Here is a 24,136-nt window from a genome sequence, read left to right as displayed (position 1 = left end):
CAGCACAAACACATATACACAAGTAAGAGGGAATGTGACGGGATGCGGACGGCAGAGAAAAGAGGGTTAGATGATGATACAAGAGGGTAATTGTATGTCACTCACCAAAGGGTGTAATGATGGGACATGTGATGCTGTAGGTCATACTGACAGCAAAGATACACATGGTCCAAGCATACTCCAAGCCAAACTGGAACTCATAAGCTTGACTCTGCAGAAAAAAAATCAAAATGAATTAAGCTTTTTAAGAAGCACATCAAAATGCTAAGAAAAGCATCAAACTTCTTCTAACCCGTTTCACGTGAATCCGCTCCGCCTGGGACTTTGCAAAGCAGAGGCGGAGGGCGTACACTGTCAGTGCTGGGATGCGAAGTAACTCCATAGACGTGCCGATCAGACTGGAGGTGATCACGTAGTTTACAAAAAATGCTCCGTTGTCGGGAAGAAACACACATCTGCAACCAGAGATATAAGAACAACAAAAGAAGCTCGGCTGCTGTCTTTTTGTGATTCGGTTGACGCTTCTATTGTAGTTTTTTGCAAAAGAAAACACGACCTTACTGGAATTTGACCTCCTTTTCATTCAGGAAGTTGACATCAAACAGCCAGGTAAAGAAGAGGTCTAGACTGCAACAAATATGAGACAAAAAAAGACAATAAATCAAACAAAGTACATTCAAATGTGTCAATAAATTTGTTTTATATGTGTCTTGAGTCTGTTTTTGAGCTGAAATTGTACCTGGAGAGACCAAGGGATGGGAGGATGATGACCATGAAGACCAGCAGAAAAAAACACTTGTGCATCGTTACTTGATTCTCATCAGATCTGAAATATGAGGGCATGATTATGCAATGCATATCTGATTTCCTTCAACATGTTAAATTACTCAGTTGAGATACTGTAAATCAGCTGACTCTACATATACAGCTCTGCTGGGTTTATTAGCATGAACTACACTTTTCACTCCAGTAAATGCTGATTTGCATTTGGTCCTTCACACATCACGCCTGCACACACACGTCTGTGGGGGTTGTTATGTAAAGAAAGAGTGCTTATAGGTGCAGCGTGAGGTTTTCTCTTTATGCACAGTTGTTCCGCTCCTCCTCCTGCTAGTCACCATGCACAGAGCAACAGTGCATGGTGACTACTGTGCATCTCATTATCCTCACATGGAGATCTCTATGACAACCTGCCCAGAATAACAGTGCGGGGAGAGTGACAGGGAGAAGGAGGGAGAGACTGTAAGAAGAGCAAGCGGGTGAAATAAGAAAAAAAATAACAAGAAATGAGGTGAAAAAATAATTAAATAAAAGTACTGACAGTTGGGACGAAGACAAGCAGCTAAAAATGAAGGGTCTATTTGACAAAGTGAAGGACCAGCTTTTCCATTTCAGGAGACAGAGGAAAGGTGTAGTCGATGTCTGGTGAGTACCTGGTCCAATGGGACTCAAAGAAGGCGGAGTAGTAGACGATGAAGGGCAGGAGCACTGAAAACGCCCACAGCAGGAGGGTCGGAAAGAACTGGGTAATAATAGGGCTCTGCATTCAACAGCAAAATGGTTACTAAAGGAAGTCAATGAGGGTCAAAATGAAGCATTGATATAATTACAATTGTTCTGAAACTCTAACCCTCAAACTGTCCACAGGCCTTGTGACGTTGAACTTGTCCATGGTGTTGACAATGATGGCGGGAGTGGTGAGGAAGAAGAGCAGCAAGAAGAGGAGAATGTTGAGGAGGACACAGCGGAGCCACCAGCGAGATCCACACACTGACAGGTTTTCCCTGGTGAAGGGAAAAATAATGAGCCTCAGTTTGCAATGGACAGGAAAGTTAACACTCTGCTCTCCACTGTTGACATACGCCTGAAATAGCCCGCTCAGACTGAGAGAGGAGCGTGTTTCAACTGCACTGAACTGAAGAGCAGGTTGGAAACAGCACACTTCAGCACTCACTTCTAATGAAGAGACAAAAGTTCCTGCTTAACCTTAAAACCTGCTCCAGTAGACTAGTTCATGCAAAAACACATTCATATAGAGGCAGGAACACACACAGCCCAAACAGTGCGCTTCATCATCTCTTTGCTTGATTTCCCATACATGTGCATCGCTCACTTGTTGCATAATCTCCCTAATTCTGCTTTCCAAGATAAAAAACATGAACTGTGGCTAATCAAATCATAGATAGTAAATATCTGTTCCACACAAGCAATAACACGCTGATCCAAGTTAAATGTCTCGTGTTTAAAGATAGGAATAGGAATAGCAGAAACTGACTGTTGACTTGCCCATCATTTGCATGTTGCACATCTTTTTTCTAGATAAATACACTCTTAAGGTCCATCATTAAAAGCTAATTATGCAGAGACAAACATTACCAAACACAGTAGAGGTTGGGTCTGAAGTCCTGTCACGATACAGAAACTTCCAAAGATACCAAAAAATTCAGGCTTAATTACAGGGCAATGTGTCTAAATGGTACACAAGTCGTTCAAAATTAGATACTTCTCTCAAAATCTGTGTCTGCATAGGTTTCCTTTGGGTGCTCTGGTTTCCTCCCACGGTCAGAGTACATGTAGGTTTGGTTAACATATATGTTGAGTTCTGGGTGTGAATGTGAGCCTGTTTACTGGAGGTGGGGGTGCTTGTGCACAGATTACAGCTTACTATGGCCATACACATGATAAAAGATTACGAGATCTCTCCTTATTGGCTAGAATAAGATGAAGTATGTTGTTGCCAGTGCGGAAAACTTTTTAACTTTGAGGGAACATCAAGGAAGAACTTTGGAGGCCATGTGCTCTACAGAGTGTCAAAAAACTCCAAAAAACTGCAATCCAATTTAGCTGCAGGTGCTCACCAGATGAGGTCACTGGGAGCAGGTGCGTAGCTGACGCCCCATTTGTGAGACTGCACCACAGTTGTGATGCTGGACTGCTGGGGTCTGCGACGACAGAACACACGACTGTAGTCCTTCACGATACTGAAAAAGAAAACAAGATGCAGGAACTCATGCATCCACACACGGCAATGTAAATGTTGTGGTCTCTCCCTGGTATGAGGGTGTTTATGTGACAAGAGATGATGTCATGCTGCGGTTTACTCACACAGCCGTCATCCTCTCATCTCGGAAAGTCACAAAAGCGATGCCCAGCCTCTTCAAAGAGATTCGGTTTTTCTCTGCATTAAACTCATCTGTTCGCTTCTCCTCTAGCTCACTGTAGTACTGCTCTGCATCCACCTGAAGTTAGAAAGTTAGAGCACACTTCTTTTACTGTAGGTTTCACCACATTTGCACTGGCAAGTCTGCTGTTGCTACACTTTTGGATTACAGTGCCATCCAGTGGTAATACCGTTGCTGTGCAGTGCGACTACATTAAACTGCAGCGCTGATAAAACTCACCTTTTCAAAGCCACATATGTCGCAACAGAACATCTGAGCACATGGATGGGTCTTTATCATGATCCTCCCCTCCTTTTGGGCCTTTGTAGCAAAATATAGCCTGCCTTTCATGGCCTTGCGTCTGAAAAACACAGCATCCTCAGAAAAGTGCCTAAATTTCACTTACACAGTTACTCTAATCAGTGAATGTTCCCTGTACCTCTCCAGGTCCAGCTTCATCAGCTTGTGAACGTCAAAGCAGAAGCGGATGTCGGTGACGGTGCAGCTGGGGTAGGCCTCACTGGTGGGTGGAGAATGAGAGGTCAATAATCCCGATTCTGCCGAGCTTGTGGATGTACAACATGAATATCTGAGCTCTCTGATAATCGAACATAAGGAGAGGATGCGACTTGACTTAACAATAAACTAGAGAAGAAAAGATGTGTACTGAAAGTGTTTGGTGATGAGTCCTGGGTCAGAGATCTCTCTTGGTAAGGAGGTAATCATCAGTGTCCGGGCTACCTGTAACACACAGTGATTTGCTATGTTACTGTCAGTTTGACACTTCTGGTCCAAATGAATATATGTCGCAGAGAGATTAAGGTTGAAATATTGGTCCATGTCAGAGTAAGGTCATGGATCAGTTCATGATATTCTCCCTGCGATGAAGTGAAACCACTGTGGCAATCTATTTATTACTCATTCAAAGCCACTATAAAAACTAAATCTATCTTTGTCCAGGTCTTTAGCTTCTGAACAAATACCTGTAACACTAACCTAACCATAAGCCTCAGATGTACAGTACATACTACTGTTAGGCACTAATAAACAAATTCAAACACGCCAACTAAGCTGATGAATTAAAAACTCTTTTTCAACATGAAAATCTTTGATTTATAGGATTCTTACTAAAAAAAATTATTTTTTTACTTATGACTGAAACAGAGAAATCACATTGATGCGATCATCAAAGCTGAGGTATAAGAATGCAATGTGTTGTTGACAGACCTTCTCATCTTCTCTGTATTCCAGCCGTAACGAGTGGTGAGCCATACACAGCAATGTTATGATGAAGTAAACCAGAGCAAAGATGCTGTGCAGCCAGAGAAAGCTGTCCCTTTGAGACACATAAACAAATACAACAATTACAGAAAGCCTAGTTTTTTTTTCATGGTTCTGGGTTGTTTCATGAGATTTGATGTCATGCTTGGAGAGTTACACTTACTTTGCATTAACATTTGCCAGTGTCGTTCTTCCTAAGTCTTCAGGACTGTCTCCTGTAGAAATAATGACACATGACAGAGAGTGAGACACTTTAATTTCACTGTAATGTTTTAAAGGAAAACCTTTCTACTTTTGTCTACAGGGTGAGGCCCATGTGAAGCAATGTCACTATTCAGAGAAAACGTTCTCCATAGAGTTTATATAGTTATACAGAAATATTTAAATAAGTTTTACACAAAAATAACACATCATATTCATGCCTAAATGTGCAATTTTAATTCAGGGACCCTTTGTTTGCTGTTGGCATGGCAGCCTGCGTTGGTTTGTTTAATGAGGGGTGACACACTGGTCCATATGATGACAACCAGCCATAATAAAAAAAGTTTCTGTGGACTGCCCAACCCCTCACAGACCCCATAAAGGCTCCTGCCTTCATCCTGTTGTGGAACGGCTTTCTCAACACTTCCTACAAAATAAGCACACAACTGCCAAAAGGCATTTCTGCTGCTATTTAACAGCTGGTTATGTGCACCAACCCACCCAACACCTACATGTTTATGTTGAGAGGAAATTAAGCTCTTTCTATTCCTGCAGCCTGACTTGGGGAAGAGCCTGCTGTCCTTTCACTGGCATGCAGGCAACTCCCTCTGTGTGTCTTTTTCTTTTAAGTTAAAATGACTAGATTTCAGTTCTATGAGACACTGGTTTTTCCGTTTAAACTTGGCTTTACCATAAGTTGCTTAAAGTTTCTGTGCATTTAGCAAATAAATTTGTTGGTGCACATATGTGTAATTGTGTCTGTGTGGCCTGTCCTCTCTCCTTTAGAGGACCTAGTTTTCTTTGGTTAAAGATATCCTTTGACTTTTCAAACGGGCGGCTAGCTAGACCATTATGTGAAGACCAAAATACCCAGGAGGTTCCCAGAAAAGTTGACTGGCAGGATTACAGCCAAAGACAGCAGGCAAACCACTGTCATGAGCAGGATGATGTGGCGCTGGAAGGACAGGTATGTGACAGCATCAATGCCACATTTGCTACGGATCTCCTCATCCCTGCACACACAGACAGTGAAGAAACTTTCAGAAAACCCAAATGCCTGGCATTTAAAATATTCAAAACATCAAGACAAAAAGAGAATGATTTAAATTGTTCATGAAGTGGCAAAGATGACATTTTCCACATGCAGATGCGCTGATATTTCGAGCAGTGACATTTTAACTTAACATTCTAACACAAATAAATCTGCAGTACCTACAGTTTCTACCTCATCGTGATTAAAACACTGGCACCTCTACTTTGGAGTGAGAAGCTGCGGTTACTAGGCAGGAGGTTCAGAAAACCCAGTTTCATAAAATAGAAAAAAAAAAGAAGACAAGAAGTGCATGTTGGTCTCATGGCAGCCCACACATTGTGAACTCACAGGGTGGGTTTGCACTTTCCAAGGGATCCCAGGGTGAGCCACTGGCATGGGAGCTAAAAACAGATACACCCAACCTCCACCATAATAGTATGGAAACCATGGATACGGTTAAAACTGCTTTTTAACAGGTCCAAATCGACTGTGTGGAGTCAGACTTGAGCAAGTGCAAATATTCAACTGGAAACCACAGCACCAGCGGTCACATGAGCCCAGACTGGTTTGCTTTTGCTGCTAAATGAGATATAACATGAGACTTTACATTAGATGGTGACATCAGCTTTGAACACAGAGAAATGGTGGAGGCTGAGATGAGAGAGGGATAAAATTATTACAAGGGAAACTGCTTCGAGTTAACTTACTTCATATGGTAAAGAGATGAAAGCCACGAGCAGAAGCCCTGGAATGAGAGGAGAATCATAAAACAGCTGATGTGTTGGTTATTAAAGAAATACGACACATGTGTGAAAGTGTGTACACACCACATCTGGCTACTTGTGTGCATCCCATTTGCATAGAAATAAGGTCTGTAGTGACACAGAGATGGAGATTTAATAGGTCTAGCCTGGAGCTGTAATCAGTTTACTGCAGCCTCAGCTCTGTGTGGGCACAAGGCGATGACTCCTGTCTGACTCTTTGACTTACACTGTTATAAACATGCAGGGAGTGACCTCAGTCTATCACACAGGTGTCAGGAAGTCACAGACAGTCCAGCTGAGTCATGATCCAAACTTTCCTCTTACAACATTTGAGGCAGCGCCGTTGTAGACAACTGGCCTTTATCATAAAAATTCAGCACATGCTTTTATATAACAAATACATAACTGGCTATATATATATATATATATATACAGTATATATCTATAAAAATATATAACTGGCAAATTAACAGTCACACATTGGTATATACTTACTGTAAATAAAGTATGGGTAATGATAGTATTTCTTAAAAATATTTAGCACAGTGCACATAGCTGGAATCCAGCAGTCTCCTCCTCAAACACTATGCCTCTTTAACCTAATTATAGTTGTATTGACTGAAGGCATCTCTAGTGGCCCGGTGGAACACTGCAAAAGCAACAACATTTATTGCGTGTTTTACTACCATGACCACTAGCATGAAGTAAGTGTTATTTTTCCACATCCTTAACAGTCTACTGGGGTCTGAGTAACACAAATTCATCATTAGAGGTTGTGTGGATGTCCATTAACAATTTAATTTGTTGTGACTGCAACACTTCACGACAAGCGCACTGATGAGAAACCAGAGGAGATGCTGAGTGTAAAGAGAGGCTGAGTGGGAAGGTCTTTTGCTAAACTCAATTTGTATAATTGGCCTTTAAAACAACAGAAAGAGAGTCAAATGAGCAATAAATGATGGAGGTGTGACATCATTGTACAACATTGTTTACAAATAAGGTGGGACGTGGACCGTGGTGAAATGAAATGTGAATGAAAACAGAATCCATGATTTGATAGAACAAAGCCAAAATATCAAATGTTAAACCGAGAAATATTTCTAAATCTTATTTTCAGTTTGATGACGGAAACATGTTCTCAAAATAAATTATACAATTATTAAGTAGATTTAATTATTTACAGTATATAAAAATATTAAAAAATTCTGATATAAAAAAATCTGTGTTAAAAAAGGGGTCAATGTGTATGATTTACAGAAGCTCAGTAAACACTGCAATGAAAACTATTCACCAGTGGAAATCACTACATGGGCTCAGGAACATTTTTGAATGCATCCACAAATTCAAGTTAAAACTGTGCCAAGCAAAGAAAAAAGAAACACATAAAAAGGCCCTCAGAAGCTGCTGACTTCTTCAGGCCTGAAATGAACTGAGGTGAAACAGAAACCATCTCGAGGTGAGTCCAGTCAAATCGGATTTTCTTTTTTGTAAATCTTGGACACAGTTTACTCCAGCCTAAAGAGCAGAGGGACCATCCTACTTTCAGTGCACAGTTCAAAAGTGCAGCTTGCAGTTCTATGTGGGCACGATTCATTGTGTGGCAACAACCTCCATTTATTTCAGCAAGACAACACCACACCCCATTCTGTATGCATTATGACAGCGGTCCATGCAAACAAACATATCCTTGAAGCGGATAAGAAAGTAGTGCAGGAAGAACACAGTACAATATAATTTCTCGGTATCCTGAGTGTGTAACAAGATGCCATAACAGACGTTTTACACAGCAGACAATTTGGTTTGTCACAGCAGGAAAAGCACAAGTGAGGCTAAATTTAATGATAATGTCTCAGTTCTAAAGAGCGTTCTAATCGGTGACCATGGTGACAAAGACTGCACAATACAACAAACCTTTAGTTTTCTCAAGGAAATAGATCTAAACTTTCCCATCTGTGATCTGTGCTTTTCCTTCTGTGACAAACCAATTTGTCTGCTGTCAGAATGGTGAATTCTGGCTAAACGCTAATGTAATTCATCCCCATGACAAATGTCCTCTTTAATGATGTCCTTTGGATCATCTCATAGCTATTAAAATAACATCTCAGGACTGTCCTATTAAAAAGAATACAGGACATTTTGTTATAAACTTGGTTGTGTGAAAAAAGAAATTCCTTCTGGGTTCACTTGCACATGATTACGAATGTCAGAATGCTATTAAGAGCTTTGTTGGTGCTGAAAGTAGGAACTCACCATGTCCTTGGTCTCAGAGTCCGATGGGCTGGATTCTGAAGGAGACTTCTCCTTTTCACTTGGTTCTCCATAAAACAGGGATGTGAGACTAATGTGAGGAGATGATACAAACATATAAATTGCCTGCCAACATGGTTTTATCAGTACACAACAGCCTAATAGTACCTGTCTGAAATCAATCTATTTTACCCAGAGGACAATAAATACATAAAGTCCAATCTGATAAAGCCAGAGCGGTGATCGAGTTTGTGGATATTTCTCTGTGGGTTTCTCGACTGACAGTTCAGCACCACGTCAAATTAAGCAGCTTAATTCAATTACTATGTGAGAGGACCGCTTGGCAAAACGCACAGCTGCTGCTCGCCCTCAAGAGTTGTGCAGCCGCCATCGGTCAGGTGGAACTAATCGCGCCTACACTCCGCAGAGACAGGTCGAGCAGAAGAAAACCACCGAGGAGTCATGCGAACTGTTGCGTGGACTCATTTTCTAACCCTAAACTTATTCATTTTACTGAATTGTCAGCAAGAACCTTTAATACTATAAATGTTTCTTTTATTTTTTCTATTTCTGATAACAATTTAATATTAAAAGCCTAATTGTGGTTGTATCTAACTTTTTCTTAATAATTCAAACAGAAATGGATTATGCTAAAATAACACAAGTCTTGTTTAACAGCATGTTATTGTGTTTAGTACAGCTGCCAAAAGTCTCCAACACATTCCTATTTACTTGTGACAGACTCCAGCTGTTTTTGGAAATTGAATAACCTTTTTGGGAACTATTTTTGCAGATCTAATCATTAGACACAAAATGACTTGAAGCTACAGTAAAAAGGACACAGACAAAAGTATCAAATGATGGACAAATGTGTTGGTTTTGGTCTCTCTTTTATGAGATTCATTAATAATAAACAAAAACTTATGTTATAACTGGACAAGTTTGGGAAACTTTTGAGAATTTTACTCTGTACATACAAAAGAAAAAAAAAACAACCCACATTCACAAGGTTATTTAATCTATCCTGTGTTAAAACATTAAAGATATAGAGAAAATGAACACAGCATAACTTGGGTTATTTCAAGTGAAAACCATAACTGACATTACAAAAGTGTAAAGTCGAGCCTGTAGCAGCCTCATTTCCACCCAGCAGAGGGAGCTGCAGCATCACAGGACTCACTTCACAGATAGTTATTACTCCATCTTAAATGCTGAAATGTCTCACAGACTGGTGAGTACGTCAGATGTTTTTGAGTAGGACAGCGAGTGAGGGATTTACCTGTCATTCTCCATCAGCAGAGCCAGGCGGCCGTAGTCCCATGCAGCCTTCCTCAGGCAAGAAAAGATGAGCAATAAAAACTGTAACACAGAGCAAAAACAGGATTTCAGAGCGTCTGAGAATCTAATTTACCTGATCAAACACACTCCCTGTCCTGATCATGCTTTCCAAACTGCATGATTATAAAGCTGAGACTCGTCTCTGAATTCTCAGAAGTAATCTTTAAACAATAGATTAAAAAAAATTCAGCAGCAACTATGAGCCTTCCCTTTTCTTTTGCAGGTCTAAAGTGGTTGTCTTGGAAACTATCAGAGACAGGTCAGCATGAACACATGCTGTGCAGTAATGTCAAATCAGTGTGGTCAACTGCAAAAATAAATCTGAACAGCCTCTATTTAGCTGCAAATGGAGGACAGATGAACATCACAATGAGGATCAAGAAAGAAAAGAGAGCCTGTTCAATCATTTATTATAGTGCAACAGTGAATACAAGCTGAACAATCCATCTAAAAGGATGCAACTGGAGGGTGAATGGTGAATGTTGATGAACGTGAAAGAGGGCTGATGAGTATTTGATTTTAATGGCAGCATTAAATCATTAGCTCATTTGAGTTGGTTTAATGGGTGGGCATGAAAGCTGTGTTAATGGAAGAAAACTCATACAAATGTTGAATGATTCTTCCTTTAAACCATGCAAACACAACTGCACTGAGGCCTGTGGGTGAAACATAAGTTAACATTTGCCTTCTTGTTGCACGTGGTTGCCCTGTTGTTTTTTAAAACATTTTCCTGTCTTGAAGCATTGCTGTGCTCCCCACATGATTTATTCTGTATGATGATGGAATTGATGTGTAGGCGTGCTCCCGTCACCTGGGGGGAAGCACGCTTTGACTCATGCTTGTCATTAGGAGATGGTGCTCAAATCCTCTGTGTTGGCTTGACAACCCGGTAGTGATAAAATGAGTCAATTAAAACATGGAGGTGGCTGATCGAGAGTGATATCAGTGTAGACATCAAGTCTGACAAGGCCTGACAGTGGAACTGAGCTGGCTGACAACTGAAAGTAGAAGCCTATTATTATCTGGGACACTGGAAACCCACCGTATCCATGTTTGGAAATAGTGAACACACTATATATCCTTACTATATAACCGAAAGCATCTAGTAGATGAATCAAATATGTTTGCATTTGAGTCTGTGTGTCTTCTTGTATATAATTATGATCCAGAAGCCCAGATAAGCAGGAGACAAAAAGCCCCACTGTGTTTTGCATGAGATTACAATTTAGCCCACATTACTTTAAAATGTGGGCTAACTGACTCTCTTTGAGGAGACTGTCGCTCCACCTTTGAGTTTTCTTTATAGAATTGTAAAGACATGTTTGACTTAAAGATAAAAACATTGTTCTTTCAATTATCGTTTAATCATAGCACAATGTGAGGGAAGATCATCATTCAAAATTATTGACATGTATCCCCTTGTGAAACTGCACTTCTACTCGTCAACAACAGAAGATTTTGAGACATGACATCTGTTAGTTAGCCTGCTACACTTTCACAAAAATAAGCCTCTGATCATATATCACCTCTGGTTGTCTGTTTGTATTAGGGCTCCTTGTTAAGGCTCAAAAAGGTGATGGCAGCTTTGGGTATATTCAGAAAAGTTGTCAACTAAAACTCTTCAACCTACAACCTTCCAAATTGAGCTGTTTACAAATGGGAACTATCACAGCTGACTAAGCCATTTTTTAAATAATTCCTTAGAATCATTTTCAGTAATTAGCCATATTTAGTTTTATTTTAAGCTGCTACATGTAAATATTTTATTTTGAATGTTCAGTAACTGCAAACACTGTCCCGTCTATCAACCAACGAGCAGGCTGGTCACCGCTGTGTTGCTTCCTAATGTCATTCAGCTGCCTCACCAATGAGACCCCAACTCTGCTCCTGCAGCTGGCAATAGTTCTTAATGGGAGGGCCGCTGTGAGCTGGAGTACCACTAATACCAGAACCCCAAGCAGGGGAGGACTGGTTCATGTACGAAGCCCACTGAGGCTGTAAAATATAACAATGGCTACTATCAGCAGAAGGAGACTAAGACAGTCAGAGTTTGAGTCCATGGAAGAGGGACTAACTGGCAAGCAGCTGAATGACACTGAGGACTTCAGATCAGCCAGCTGGCAGGGAACACAAAAAGAGATAAGCAGAGTCAGGGCTAGTTGGCAAGCAGACTAAATGTGAAGGTTTTCTTATCTTTCAGTCTTCTATGGTAATAAACTTAATACAATTTTGGACATTTAAGTATTGAATCCAGCACTTTGAACCTCATCAAACTCTATGGAAATCTACTAATGACCGATTCATTAAAACTGAGCAGAAAAACATGTCAAACATTCAGGGCAGGGGGGCCTTAGGGTTAGGAGTGGGGAATGACTCAAACATTATTTTAGTAAAAGGGACAACTTTGAAACGTCAAAAGATTCACGAGTTTCATATTAACGTTTGAAAATAAATGAGCTCATCACTACAACTCCAGATTTGATTATGTAAACTGTGTGTTTAGTGAGTGTCAGTCTGTACCATCCAAAGCACCACATTGATGGCCAGGACCGTGGGCACCCCACCAAATGGCAGGCCCTGGAGGACGCTGCTGCGGGAGTGTGAGCGGAAGCATCGCTCTGCTGTGCCGTTTTCCTCCGCAAATGGCTCCATGAAGCCCAGGACATCCAGCTCCACAGGATGCGCCTCCATGGGGGACGCCCTCGTCTCAAACAGCTCTGACTGCGCCATCAGCACTGGACCATATCTGAGGGAAAAGACACACATGTACTCTTTAGCTAAGACTGTCGCCTGATGCCAGTTTTAAAACTTAGAGTCATAGTCAGGGTACTGTTTCAGTGATGTGCACAGATTGTTCGCTAACCAACAAGAATCAAATTGTGTTACAAGTAAAGAAGCAGCATGAAAACCTTTAAATATGAACACACATTTAACAGCTTATCAATCAACATGTTAATTTTTCTAAGAGAGATAATGAATAACTTCTTTTCTTAAAAGTCACATGGCCTCACTTGATATACTTAAAAGTTTCTGCTGCTTGTTAATAGCCTTCACAAGCTTGTATTTACGGAACCACAGAATTAGCTACAATGCTTGTGCACTTTCATAGAAACAGTGAATAAGGATGTGGAGTTTGCAATAAGTGGTGAAAATGGGGATTTGCTCACCATGACTAATTTTTAAAAATGGGCAAGTGGCACTCATTTCAAATCCAGTTAGCATTTGGAAGGAACAGTCTAAAGAGCATCATGGTCCATTAGCAGCAGCTGATCGACGTTGGCTGCTTTATTTAACAAATAAAAAGTAGAAATGCTGCATTGACATTAACAACTGATTGAATAACAAGGTATGCTGGGGACTCTTTAAAAAGCCAGAGACTCTAAAAACCCTATTTCACAGAGGGGAAAAGGAACACACACTGCATTGTGAAAGACGAGACTCGGTTTATTAGTTTAAGAGGGACCAGGATTACTACGTGTCAGGTTACTGTTTACACAAACATCCCCATTTTGTCTTTAAAGTAGATACGTCTGAGTTGAAGGTCTGTTGATATTGCTTGCTATTGTGCATCAACTTAAGACGATTTTTTAAATTTGGAATATACAGGGTCATGTGGGAAAGAAAATACATTTAACTTATCTTTGTTCTTTTTTTGTAAATCCATAAAGAGAAACAAAATATTTTCATGGGGCACAAAGTTGTAAACATTACATTACATAAAGCTTTGCACTCATCAATATGGCAACACAGGAGATCTAAACAATCATTGCACTTTCAAGTTTAGTTTCAGGATTAGTGTCACTGATTAGATCACAAAGTATCTGAGCCCTGCTCTCCCCTTCTGTTTCATAGGCATGGCATTGAATAATGGCACACATGATTTTATCCACATAAACATAAAGATGAGAGTTGTTTTGTTTTTTTGTTGTCTAAATAGATGTTTGAGCACCAAATTCAAATGACTCTGTGTACTAGCCACTGTCTGTTGCATAGGACATGATAACTCATATTACCATAACTATAGAATAGAGTCCTGAACCATCTGTCCTCCAGCAGCACACACTAATCTCACTTTGAATCAATACAGTTCCGACTCCCAGCTGCTCGGCTTGTGTATGCTCCTCAGTGAGTAAACAGAGGAAATGGAGCAGCAACGATGCTGACAAAGCTCTGCATCAATACTGCAAATTCCCTTGACTAATAGTCGTCAGGCAGATCAGATCATATTTCATGCATATATCTAAATCCCACAATATCAGAAATTATGTTACTGTGACAGTACAACAGGCTTTGTGGCAAATACTCTGTGTGTAGTGAATGACAGCCAAAACCGTATTACAGTCCAGTTCTCCCAAGAGCTGTGAGTTACCAGAATGAGATGAAGGAAGCTAAAGGCCTCCAAATTGGCACACATTACTGAACCAAATCGCGGCGTGATTTATCACTGCGCCAATGATGTCACTTCCCGAGAGGCTCCATCACAGTTTTATGAAACATTTACCAAACGGCGCCTGTTGTGCAACAGAAGCCACAACAGGATGTCTCGTGCAGGAGGCGGGCTGATCAATTGCGGTGCTGCTGGCCTGCTGTACATCACACTCACAGAGGTCTGGTGAGGAGCAGAAGTACAAAAATACCACCCAGTAATCTTTTACCAGCTCCTTCTGCACTGCTGTGGTCCCTCTTAGCTCCTGTCTTGAAACTGTATAGTTTGCAGTCAATATTCAGATACAGTCAGGAACAGGAACTGTCCCTGAACCTCCCTGTGGATTTGACAGGGAGGAGATCCCCTGAGGGAGGATCACAAAGCAAATCCATAACATACACACACTCTGCTACTCTGCAAAGCTGTTTCCACAGAGCCATAGATTACTTTTTCCCTTTGTCAATAATGAATTCAAGCCATCGATACGTACAAGAGGATTAAATTATGGCTAAAAATGGATGAATACCCCATAAGGCTTCAGCACAAGGAGAAAACATCTTTCTTTCTTACTTCAGTCGGCCACCAAAATGACAAAACAAACGTTTGCAAAGGAATCAAACATTTAACTCACTGAAGTATGCATATTTGAACGACTCAATTTGTAGCAACAGTTTTCTTTTGGGAACAAATTCTCATTCAAACTCTTTGAAGTTGTATGAGCAACAAAGCCAAAAGTTAATGAAAGAATTCTAGAATGCAGTGCGTGTGATAACACCATGGCAGAGCTGCTCAGAGAGCTTCAGCCTTGTTTAAAAAGCTGCTGGAAAGTGAACTTTTCTGTGCCAGTTTTGAAATCCCTGTAGCTGAAGGTAGCAAACAAAGTACAGAGCATCTGTGTGAACTGTGATATGAAGCAACACAAGCTAAATTGAATGGAAACACACAAATAACACACTAACTAATACAGTCTGACATCCAGAGGACCTTTTTTAGCGCACTGAGCTTTTCTTGTTTCTGCACCAGGCGAGTCACTTACTTCGTACAGTACCGTCAGCTGATGTTGACAGAAAAACTCTTCTTCTCCACCTCTAGAACCAGGCAGGATGCTGCGGGATACAGGCTGACTGCGGTGTGGTTTCACACAAAATCTGGGCAAACGTCACAGCATGACTCAGCAGTTTATTGCTGAGATTCTCTTCCTGTCTTATCCCTCATGTATAAACACTTAAAACAAGCCCATCCTGATCCCAAGGTATCAATTTATCCTCTATCTTATTCAACTCTGTAAATGTGGTGTCTCTCTAATCCTTTCCCTCAGCTCATTTCTCTCCTCCTCCGTAGAAGGCTTCCAAGCCAACGCAGCAGATTACAAACTGATGTTTGGCTTGTGAGGCGGTGTTGTGCCTCCTGCTTGCAGAATGAGTGAAATCGCTCCTCTGTGCTCAGTTTACACAATTAGGATCACAGATGCTGAAGTTGGTACATGAGAAAAGAGCTGGTGATGAGATGCACTTGAATTTGAGTCAGAGAAGCAGAAAAAAGAGCAAGCTGGAAAAAGCAAGCTCATGTCAGCTAATCTGTTCATTGCACCAGAAAAAAAAACAGCTGAGGTATCTGTGTGTAGGGGCAGGTATTACTCTCCTTGTGGGGACCTAAACCTGTTTACGTAGTCAGTTTAAGGGGGCTTGTCTTTCTTATAGGGATACTTAAACATACTCAAGTCCTTAAACATACTCAAGTCCTTATCAAATTAAAAAATTTATTTCTAAGGAGAAGTAATCTTTTTTTGTGCGTGACAGAGAGGATATAATCACTGAGGCGGTACCGACTAAACAATTAATGACACTCTGTCAGAAGATCAATGGCTGCCAATAAACCCAGACTGAATCCAGATATCTATAATCCCTCTCCAAAAATATTTTATGGTGTTGTTGCTGTCACTGTACTGTGGACTGTTTCAAAGCTGCATTGTTCTGGCACTGTCCCAGCTACACATTTAGCCTTGAAATGGAAAGTGAAAGAAAGAGAAGTGAACTGTTAATGTCAGCAGAGAAACAAGCTCACGGTGACATTGCAGAAACCCCAATTAGCAGTAAACAACAAACTAGAAATATCTGGACTTATTTCATTTTGACCTGACGAGGATCACCAAAGCAAGTGGAATTAATATTAATAGGCACTTGAATGTATGAATCACTGAGTGAGAAGCGGGGTACACTTTGAACAGCTCACCATCACAGGCCATCACAGAGAATCAGACACCTCCGCACTTACGCCCCGTCTAGAATCACCAGTTTATCTGAGGGAAGGAGAGGAGGCAAGTCCAAAGAGCACACCTGCAGGAAGAATAACCTCACAATCCTCATAACAGCTAACTGTAAAGTCAAAAGGTTTCTGAAGCTGGTACAGTACAACCTGTGTGGACCATTACTGTCTGTACAAAATCTTAAGTCTATCTGAAATATTTCAGATCAGATCAAAGATCAACAAAACAACAAACATGCTCACATTATCATCTACTAAACCATGCTAACAAGACTAAGTGAAAACCCTGAATAATAACACACTTATCCATCATTTTTACAAAACTAGTAGAACTTTTATTACAAAGACAATCAGTAAACCTAATGTAAATCCTTATTAGTTACAGCCTGACAGGTAAAGAAAGGCTATAAATAAATGACCGCAAACCTGAATCACTAAATCTTTCCTGCTCTGAAGCTGAATTTCTCTAAAGTTTAGAGGAAGCTCTGACCATTTCAGATACAGTTCTGATGTAATGTTCATATACAAGCTCCATGTTTCACTACAAAGACACAAGAGTTACTATTTATGGCAGCAGGCCAGAACATATAAGGGACGTTCTTTCTGTAACAGTGTTGGCATCCGCTATTTGCTTTGGTACATTAAAATTTTCAGTTGCAGCACAGCCTAATGCATATTATAAAGCATTTGGGGGAAGTTCTAATAAAGTCTACCCTCCTTTTGTCACACACTCAGTTGGATCAAGATACATCACCTGCCTGAGGGAATGAGAGAGCGATGGCCCTGTTTTACCTGAGAAATGAGCCATAAATAAAACCTGAACTTCTGTTGACTTAAGAACCTCGGCACCTAATCAACTACAAGTCTCTGTGAAATAAAAGACAAACTCCAAGGACAGTTTGCAATCACCATAAATAAAAGAATCATTGCTTCAGAGCTGTTGTTCTCTTCTTTATAGTCCTGAGTGCAACCTTGTTAAACATGCAGTTTTCTCCTGACACTAAGAAAAAAGCTGTTCTCTCTGCATGAGAACAAGTAACACTTGCATGGACAGGAAGGGTTTAATCTCTCCCTCGATTTTTGCTGAGTTGCTATGGTTCTGAGCTGTTTGGATATGTATGAGCTCTCGTTTACAAATATGCTGTTAAAAAAGAAAATTGATGGGTGAATTCTTGGTGTTTATTCAGTTGACGATCACCAAGCCAAAAAATAAAATAAAAATAAAAGAGAGGACAAATCACAAAAGCTCTCAATTACTCCTGATTTGCAGCCTTCTTAAGCACACTAAAGAGTCAAATGACTAAGTCCTGCTACACTGGAAATGATTTGTGGTGAATGTGGTGAAAAGAAAAACAATTAAACTGCTTGAAAATTGGTGACTATTTCAATTCTTGATCCTTTTTAAAGCAGTGTCATATAATATCTGAAGTTAAAGTTAGTTACCAGTGATTATGAGTTCCTTACCAGTGATTACGAGTTCCTTATGAAGAGACAGGTGAAACTCTCTTATTTCAACCCAAGACATCTAGGGTTTGGAGTTGCTATTAAAATGCAAAGTGACATATAAAAATCTAAAAATCTGTCAGATTTGGATAACTTAAGTAAATCATTTTACTGTAAAGAAAACCATCAACAACGGGAGTATACTACAAACTAATTGCGTCAAAAACAAAGTTTTTGTTTGAAATGAACATTTTTTAATGCAGATAGAGATCTCAAAGAGGCTAAAAATGTAATCTCGGGATCTGCTATTAACTCTGCTTATGTAAAAGAGCATGCGTCTACAACCAGGCTGAACCAAAAGTTAACCTACAGCACGAGAGAGGTGTAACAAAAAGAAGTGTTAAAAAACTAAGTTTGAAGAACAAAATTAAAAGCACTGTAGCATGAGGCATGAATGAAGCAGACCAAAGACATCTCAGGATGGAAACCTCATACCAGCTACGCAGCACAAAGGTGGGTATGTTATGGTTTGGGGTTTCCTCACTGCCTTTGGGACTTGGTAGCTTGGTGACACTGAACATGTTTACGTGGCAGTAGAAAAAAATAACTAATCATTGTGTTAGTTCAACCAAAACTAGACTCCTAAAATGGAAGTAAACATCTTAGTTTGACTGAAATAGTAAAAAATTGAAGCCCTTAAAGCTGGACCAACTGACACAGATAATATAGCTGGGGATCTAATCACTCCGGCATTTATATGCATATAAATTAACTTTATATTTCAATTATACTATTTGCATTATATTATCTTCATTATATAGCATATTATGAGCCCTTCTCTCTTAAAATTGGACCAGAAGTGGACCATTCAACCGGACAACGGCCCTCAGTATATGAGTGAGCTCCCCAAATGTCTCAAAAAGAAGAAATGGATGGCTATGAAATAGTCAACTTGAAGTCCAGATTTGGATTACCTTGAATCCTTTGGGGGGAATTTTAAACAGGAAGTTATACAGCGGCTGTAGCTCAGGAGGAAGAGCAGTCACCCACCAATCGGAAGGTCGGTGGTTCGACTCTGGCTTCCCCAGGATACATGTCGAAGCGTCCTTGGGCAAGACACTGAACCCCACGTTGCTCCCCCAGTGTATCATTGGGGGTATGAATGTGTGTGAATGCTTAGAAAGCACGTAGTTATGTCCTAAGATGTGCTGTATGAATGTGTGTGAGTGGGGTGAATGTGGCATGTAGTGAAGCGCTTTGAGTGGTCAGCTAGACTAGAAAAGCGCTATACAAGTACAAGTCCATTTACCATTTACCATTTACCATTGCAACAAAAATCCTGGCAAAAAAAAAAGGAATCTTAAATTGACATTTAAATATTTATGCATAACACTTATTATTTCCACAAGAACTTTTTTCTTAGAGCAGTAGAAGAGTAACACTTATTGTTACTTTTGTTTAAAAAAAAAAGGATTTCACCTGTATCTGTAGGGTCTGTCTCAATATATAAAAAAGGAGACTTCCATGTAGTTTGCCCTCTTGTTATTGGAATTCGAAAAACCTGATCCTTGTAAGTACAGAGTTTGTAAAGTATACACCCCTTTAATTTTTTAACAACACACCAAAAAGCACTGGCAATGGATTGCTGCCTCCAGTAAAACCTCCAATCATCCACGTGGACCTGAGGCTGAGTAATGGCTTAATGAAATCTTCAAGCTGAGCTGGAGTTGACAACAAAATTGCCGACGGGGTGTAACAAGACCTTTCCAGCTCGTCAGTGCTCTGAGTCAGTTGTATTTAACACATGGCTTGAAGTGTCTGACCACATTATTTCACACATATGAAATTATCACACATGTCATTCTAAAAGCCTGAGTTTTAAAAAGCTCAACTTTCTATCTGAATGGATTTCCACCACACTTTGCTACCGAGCTCCAGCGATTTCTCTCACTGAGCCCAACAAGCTTACAGTTTAGTGAAGTGGGCCACTGGTGACCTGTATCCGTCTAATGTTTGATGGAAAACATTTTCTTGTTATCCTAAAGAACAGTCATGCAAGCATCTCTGTGAGGCTGGACTCTGTGATGCTAATAGCTAAATGCTAATGTCAGCATGTTGAAATGATTAACTGCAAATCTCATCCAGCATAAGATTTCTGTCAATGCAGAAATTAAGTGTAAGATATTGTTGCTTGCAAAGTAAACACAAAAACAAGTCAGACAAAACTGGAAAAATCGGAGCGTTTGGAGAGAATGCAGCAATAGCACAGCAAATCAGAACACTCCACTGTGAGACAGCATGATGAAACCAGTGCATAGTCTGTGGATGCAATAACAACAAGTACAAACTGGAACAACATAAAGACACGAGTGTTGAAGACTTTTCCCAACATATTGAGTACTCAGCAACATCAAAGGTAATTACAGTATCTATTAACTAATTTGCAAACCGGTTTACAACCGTAAAGTGTGATTGAAAGTGAGTGCTTTCAGTACGGGACACATCCATCGTTGTGGTAAAAGAAAACCAATTGGACAATATTTCACAGATAAATGTGTGTCAGACTTGTATATCAAAGTCAAACAAGAACAAGAACAATTAAATGCATTGAAATACCCAAAACATTTAGGATTCTCTGGTCTATTTTCAGGTCGCTAACCAGTTAGAAATATATGAAAATGACTTGTTTTCATTTAAATTATAAGCATATGTGCATAAAACATGTTCAAAACTTTTTCCCTGAATGATATAGCACAAAGTTTATCTCATTGCATATTGGATTGTCTTTTCAAGGAGAGAAACACTCCATATCACAATGACAACACCAATTTTCAGATGTTTTTGCTCTCATGATATTAGTAATGAGCACGAAGTGCAGCTGAGGCTGAGAGGAACATCATTGGTTCTAAAGAAATGATTCATTGTCAGCACAAAATGTCATTGCAATGTTTCATAGCATATTTCAATGTGAAAAAACCTCTCCATGCCTATTTAGTGTATCTGATTAGTACTTTGTAGATATTCTGAGTTGTTATATGTATCTTATTTTCTCCCATCACAGAAGCCGCAGGCCTCTGCTGTGGTGGTTTTGTTGGAGGGTTTTTGGAAGTTTGGATAGACAACCCTCACCAGACTTAGCCTGAGGGGGAAAATGGGCGGAGGTTTCAACACAATCTGCTCACCACCTGCTCAGTGGAGGATAAGGGAGGGGGTTTTACACAATTCAGAGCTCACTCTCATAGCACTCAGAAACACAGATCACTGAGGTGTGTGTTTTTTCAGAGCTCACTGCAGCATCCCAGCCAACCTCATTCTGAAGGCTGAGTGAGCCATATCAAAGCTGAATTGATGGCTGAACATGCGGACTGTGTTGAACTAGCCTAACACCTGCTTCCTGTCTGGCTGCACATGCTCAGAGGCACTCAGGGGAGTGTGTGTCCTGCTGCTGATGTGTGGACCAGACCATTCCTCATTAGGACCCATCTGGTATCAGTGATGCTTGAGTGTAGCATGCAGACTGGATCACGCACAACCTGACCAGTTTAGCAACTACAGAATCAGTCTTGAAGGTTCTGGGTGGAGGGGTAGTTGCATCACCTTCTTTCTGGCTCTTTGTGTTGTAATTAAACTACCGTATTTTTCGGACCATAAGGCGCACTTAAAATTCTTTAATTTTCTCAAAAATCGACAGTGCGCCTTAAAATGCGGTGCGCCTAATGTATGAATTAATTCTGGTTGTGCTTTCTGACCTAGAACCGATTTTATGTGGTACACGGCGCTAAAAAATCTGTCAAAATGTTTTAGCACGGCCTTGGTAAGCTACGAAGCTGCACTGCTTGATGGATTGAGCGTTACGGCCACCGTAGTCACAAGCCTCACGGAGTAATACGATCTGTGCTTCAACATTAAGGTGTGGGCATTCATTCATTCATTTTATATACCAGCAATTCAGTCTTACAGCTCATGGTATGCTTTACAAAGTCCATCCACCCCTGCATACACAAGGAAAACATAAAAACTCCCCACAGAAAAGTTACATGGTATCTTATTTTTATATATATATATATATATATATATATATATATATATATGTCAATATTGACTCAAACTTTAAGCTATAACTAAACTGTTGTACCACCAACTACAAGCTTGTTCATATTAAAACATCTAATGAACAGACAGAAGAGAAATATATGACTACCACACACTATACACAGAGTACAATTAGTATAAAAGTGAGTATTTGTAATACGATGTCTGTATGACAGTGACTGTCTGATGCTATTTCATTGATGTATAGCACACTCATGGCAGGGTGCTCTTTGTGAGTCTGTATACATCAGTGACAATGCCTCAAGCGTCGGCATCACTGTGATGGACCCCTGTGGACTAGCAGGAAAATTCACAGCTTGAATCCCAAATAGCAGAGAGCCTACTTTGCACTAAAATACATAAAAAGAACAAAGCCGAGCCAGAGGTACAGAACTGCTGTGGTTAAATGACAGATTGGAGTACAAATTGAGGTTTCACAGCTAACCGTCGAATCATCAGCCTTTGTTTGTATTCGATTTTCTGTCAAGAAGGTTTCACCAAAAGTGTTTTCTGACAATTTCGTTTATACCCAGCAGCCCGAGGTGTGTGGCAAGAGAGATGAGTCACAGAGATACATCTCAAACGTTGGGCAATCATTGTGGAATTATGGCACAAACAAAGACACATATTCTAGAAGCCAATTAATGCTTATCTATGAGCAGGAGCTAAATATATACCTGCACTACATATCACACTGCCAGCACCATCACTACCAGAGGGGACATGTGGGAAAGTCCACAGGATGATGCTTATGTTGTGTTTGAGAGCTTGAGAGTTTGAGAGGTGTGTGAAAGCTACAATTAGAGTGGGCTGCTCCTCTCAGTTCCCATGCTTAAGTGTGAAGGTAATCCTCATACCTTAACATATCCACCTCATGTGTCAGGGTTGGACCGTATAAGTTATGATAAGAGAGGATTCGTTCTGTGTGGAAATTCAAACCTAAGTTGACCAAGGGTCTTTATTAATGCATATAAATAAAGGAAGGACAAGAATGTAAACTGGACTTGTGCTTCTGTTATACGCATGTGACAAACTATCTTAAGTCCATGTTTTTAGCTAAGTCTTTGATATCTTTCGGTATATCAATCTATTTGATGCAATGCTCCTCGAAACTCTGGATTTTGATGGCATTATTCTGCACACAGTGCCTGTCTCACTCTAGCCGTGTTAAACAGAGCAAATTATGCAGAACATGCAATGCAACCAAAGTAAAACTCATAAAACTACAAAGGATCCTCACGCATCAGCTCCACTGTTTTTACAGTTTGATCATTCTACTCAGCTGGAGCTGTTCTCCTGCTGAAGGTGCTGAAAAAGCCAAAGAAACAAGCAAAATCATGAAGTAGATTCATGAAACAGACACAGGCTTAAGCGTACTAAATATCTTCTTTGATATGCCTCTCAACACTGTCAACATTCTCTGCAGCTGTTCTGCTCTGCACACGCACACCCAGTCAGCGCAGTACTGAAAGCTCCTTTTCATCAATCTCAGCTTGAAGACTCCTGAAATATTAATGCCTGTGTGATACCTGAAGATGACCAGTATTCATTTGTTCCCTTTTTTTGAGAAACTTACTGTGAACTCTTCCTTTTGAAGGGTCAGATCAAATTCTAAACTGGCATCCATTCATTTTCTAAATCTGTTCAATCCAACTCAAGGTCGTGGTGGGGGAGCCAATCTCAGTTGCCATCAGGCGAAAGGTGGAGTACACCCTGGCCAGTCCATCAAAGGGCCAACACAGAGACAAACGAGACAAGCTACCACACACCATCAATTTAGAGTAATCATTTGACCTAACATACATATTTTTAGATGGTGAGAGGAAACCCCACACGGAAAGGCCCCAGCTGAGATTCAAACCAGGAACCTTTTTGCTATGAGGCG

The 24,136-nt window shown here is 40.3% G+C and overlaps 1 protein-coding gene across 1 annotated transcript in view; it reads right to left on the bottom strand.

Moving 5' to 3' along the window:
- The window catches only part of tmem63c (transmembrane protein 63C), a 32,046-nt gene that overhangs the window by 6,336 nt on the left and 1,574 nt on the right, over positions 1-24,136 (bottom strand). Inside the window, exons 2-19 of the mRNA XM_072365732.1 lie at positions 12,546-12,771; positions 9,967-10,046; positions 8,691-8,778; positions 6,384-6,421; positions 5,514-5,656; positions 4,606-4,657; positions 4,389-4,497; positions 3,829-3,902; positions 3,601-3,681; positions 3,402-3,522; positions 3,106-3,239; positions 2,859-2,981; positions 1,631-1,784; positions 1,434-1,540; positions 740-826; positions 562-627; positions 293-455; positions 106-211 (exon numbers count right to left, since the gene is read on the bottom strand). Coding sequence (XP_072221833.1) covers positions 106-211; positions 293-455; positions 562-627; positions 740-826; positions 1,434-1,540; positions 1,631-1,784; positions 2,859-2,981; positions 3,106-3,239; positions 3,402-3,522; positions 3,601-3,681; positions 3,829-3,902; positions 4,389-4,497; positions 4,606-4,657; positions 5,514-5,656; positions 6,384-6,421; positions 8,691-8,778; positions 9,967-10,046; positions 12,546-12,755 — 1,936 coding nt within the window. The 5' untranslated portion in view covers positions 12,756-12,771. The remainder of the gene's footprint in view (positions 1-105; positions 212-292; positions 456-561; positions 628-739; positions 827-1,433; positions 1,541-1,630; positions 1,785-2,858; positions 2,982-3,105; positions 3,240-3,401; positions 3,523-3,600; positions 3,682-3,828; positions 3,903-4,388; positions 4,498-4,605; positions 4,658-5,513; positions 5,657-6,383; positions 6,422-8,690; positions 8,779-9,966; positions 10,047-12,545; positions 12,772-24,136) is intronic.

The sequence above is a fragment of the Leuresthes tenuis genome, unplaced genomic scaffold (assembly GCF_036924035.1).
Source record: "Leuresthes tenuis unplaced genomic scaffold, fLeuTen1.0.hap1 SCAF_15, whole genome shotgun sequence".
NCBI classification, from domain to species: domain Eukaryota; kingdom Metazoa; phylum Chordata; class Actinopteri; order Atheriniformes; family Atherinopsidae; genus Leuresthes; species Leuresthes tenuis.
This window is presented reverse-complemented; position numbering and strand designations above follow the sequence as displayed.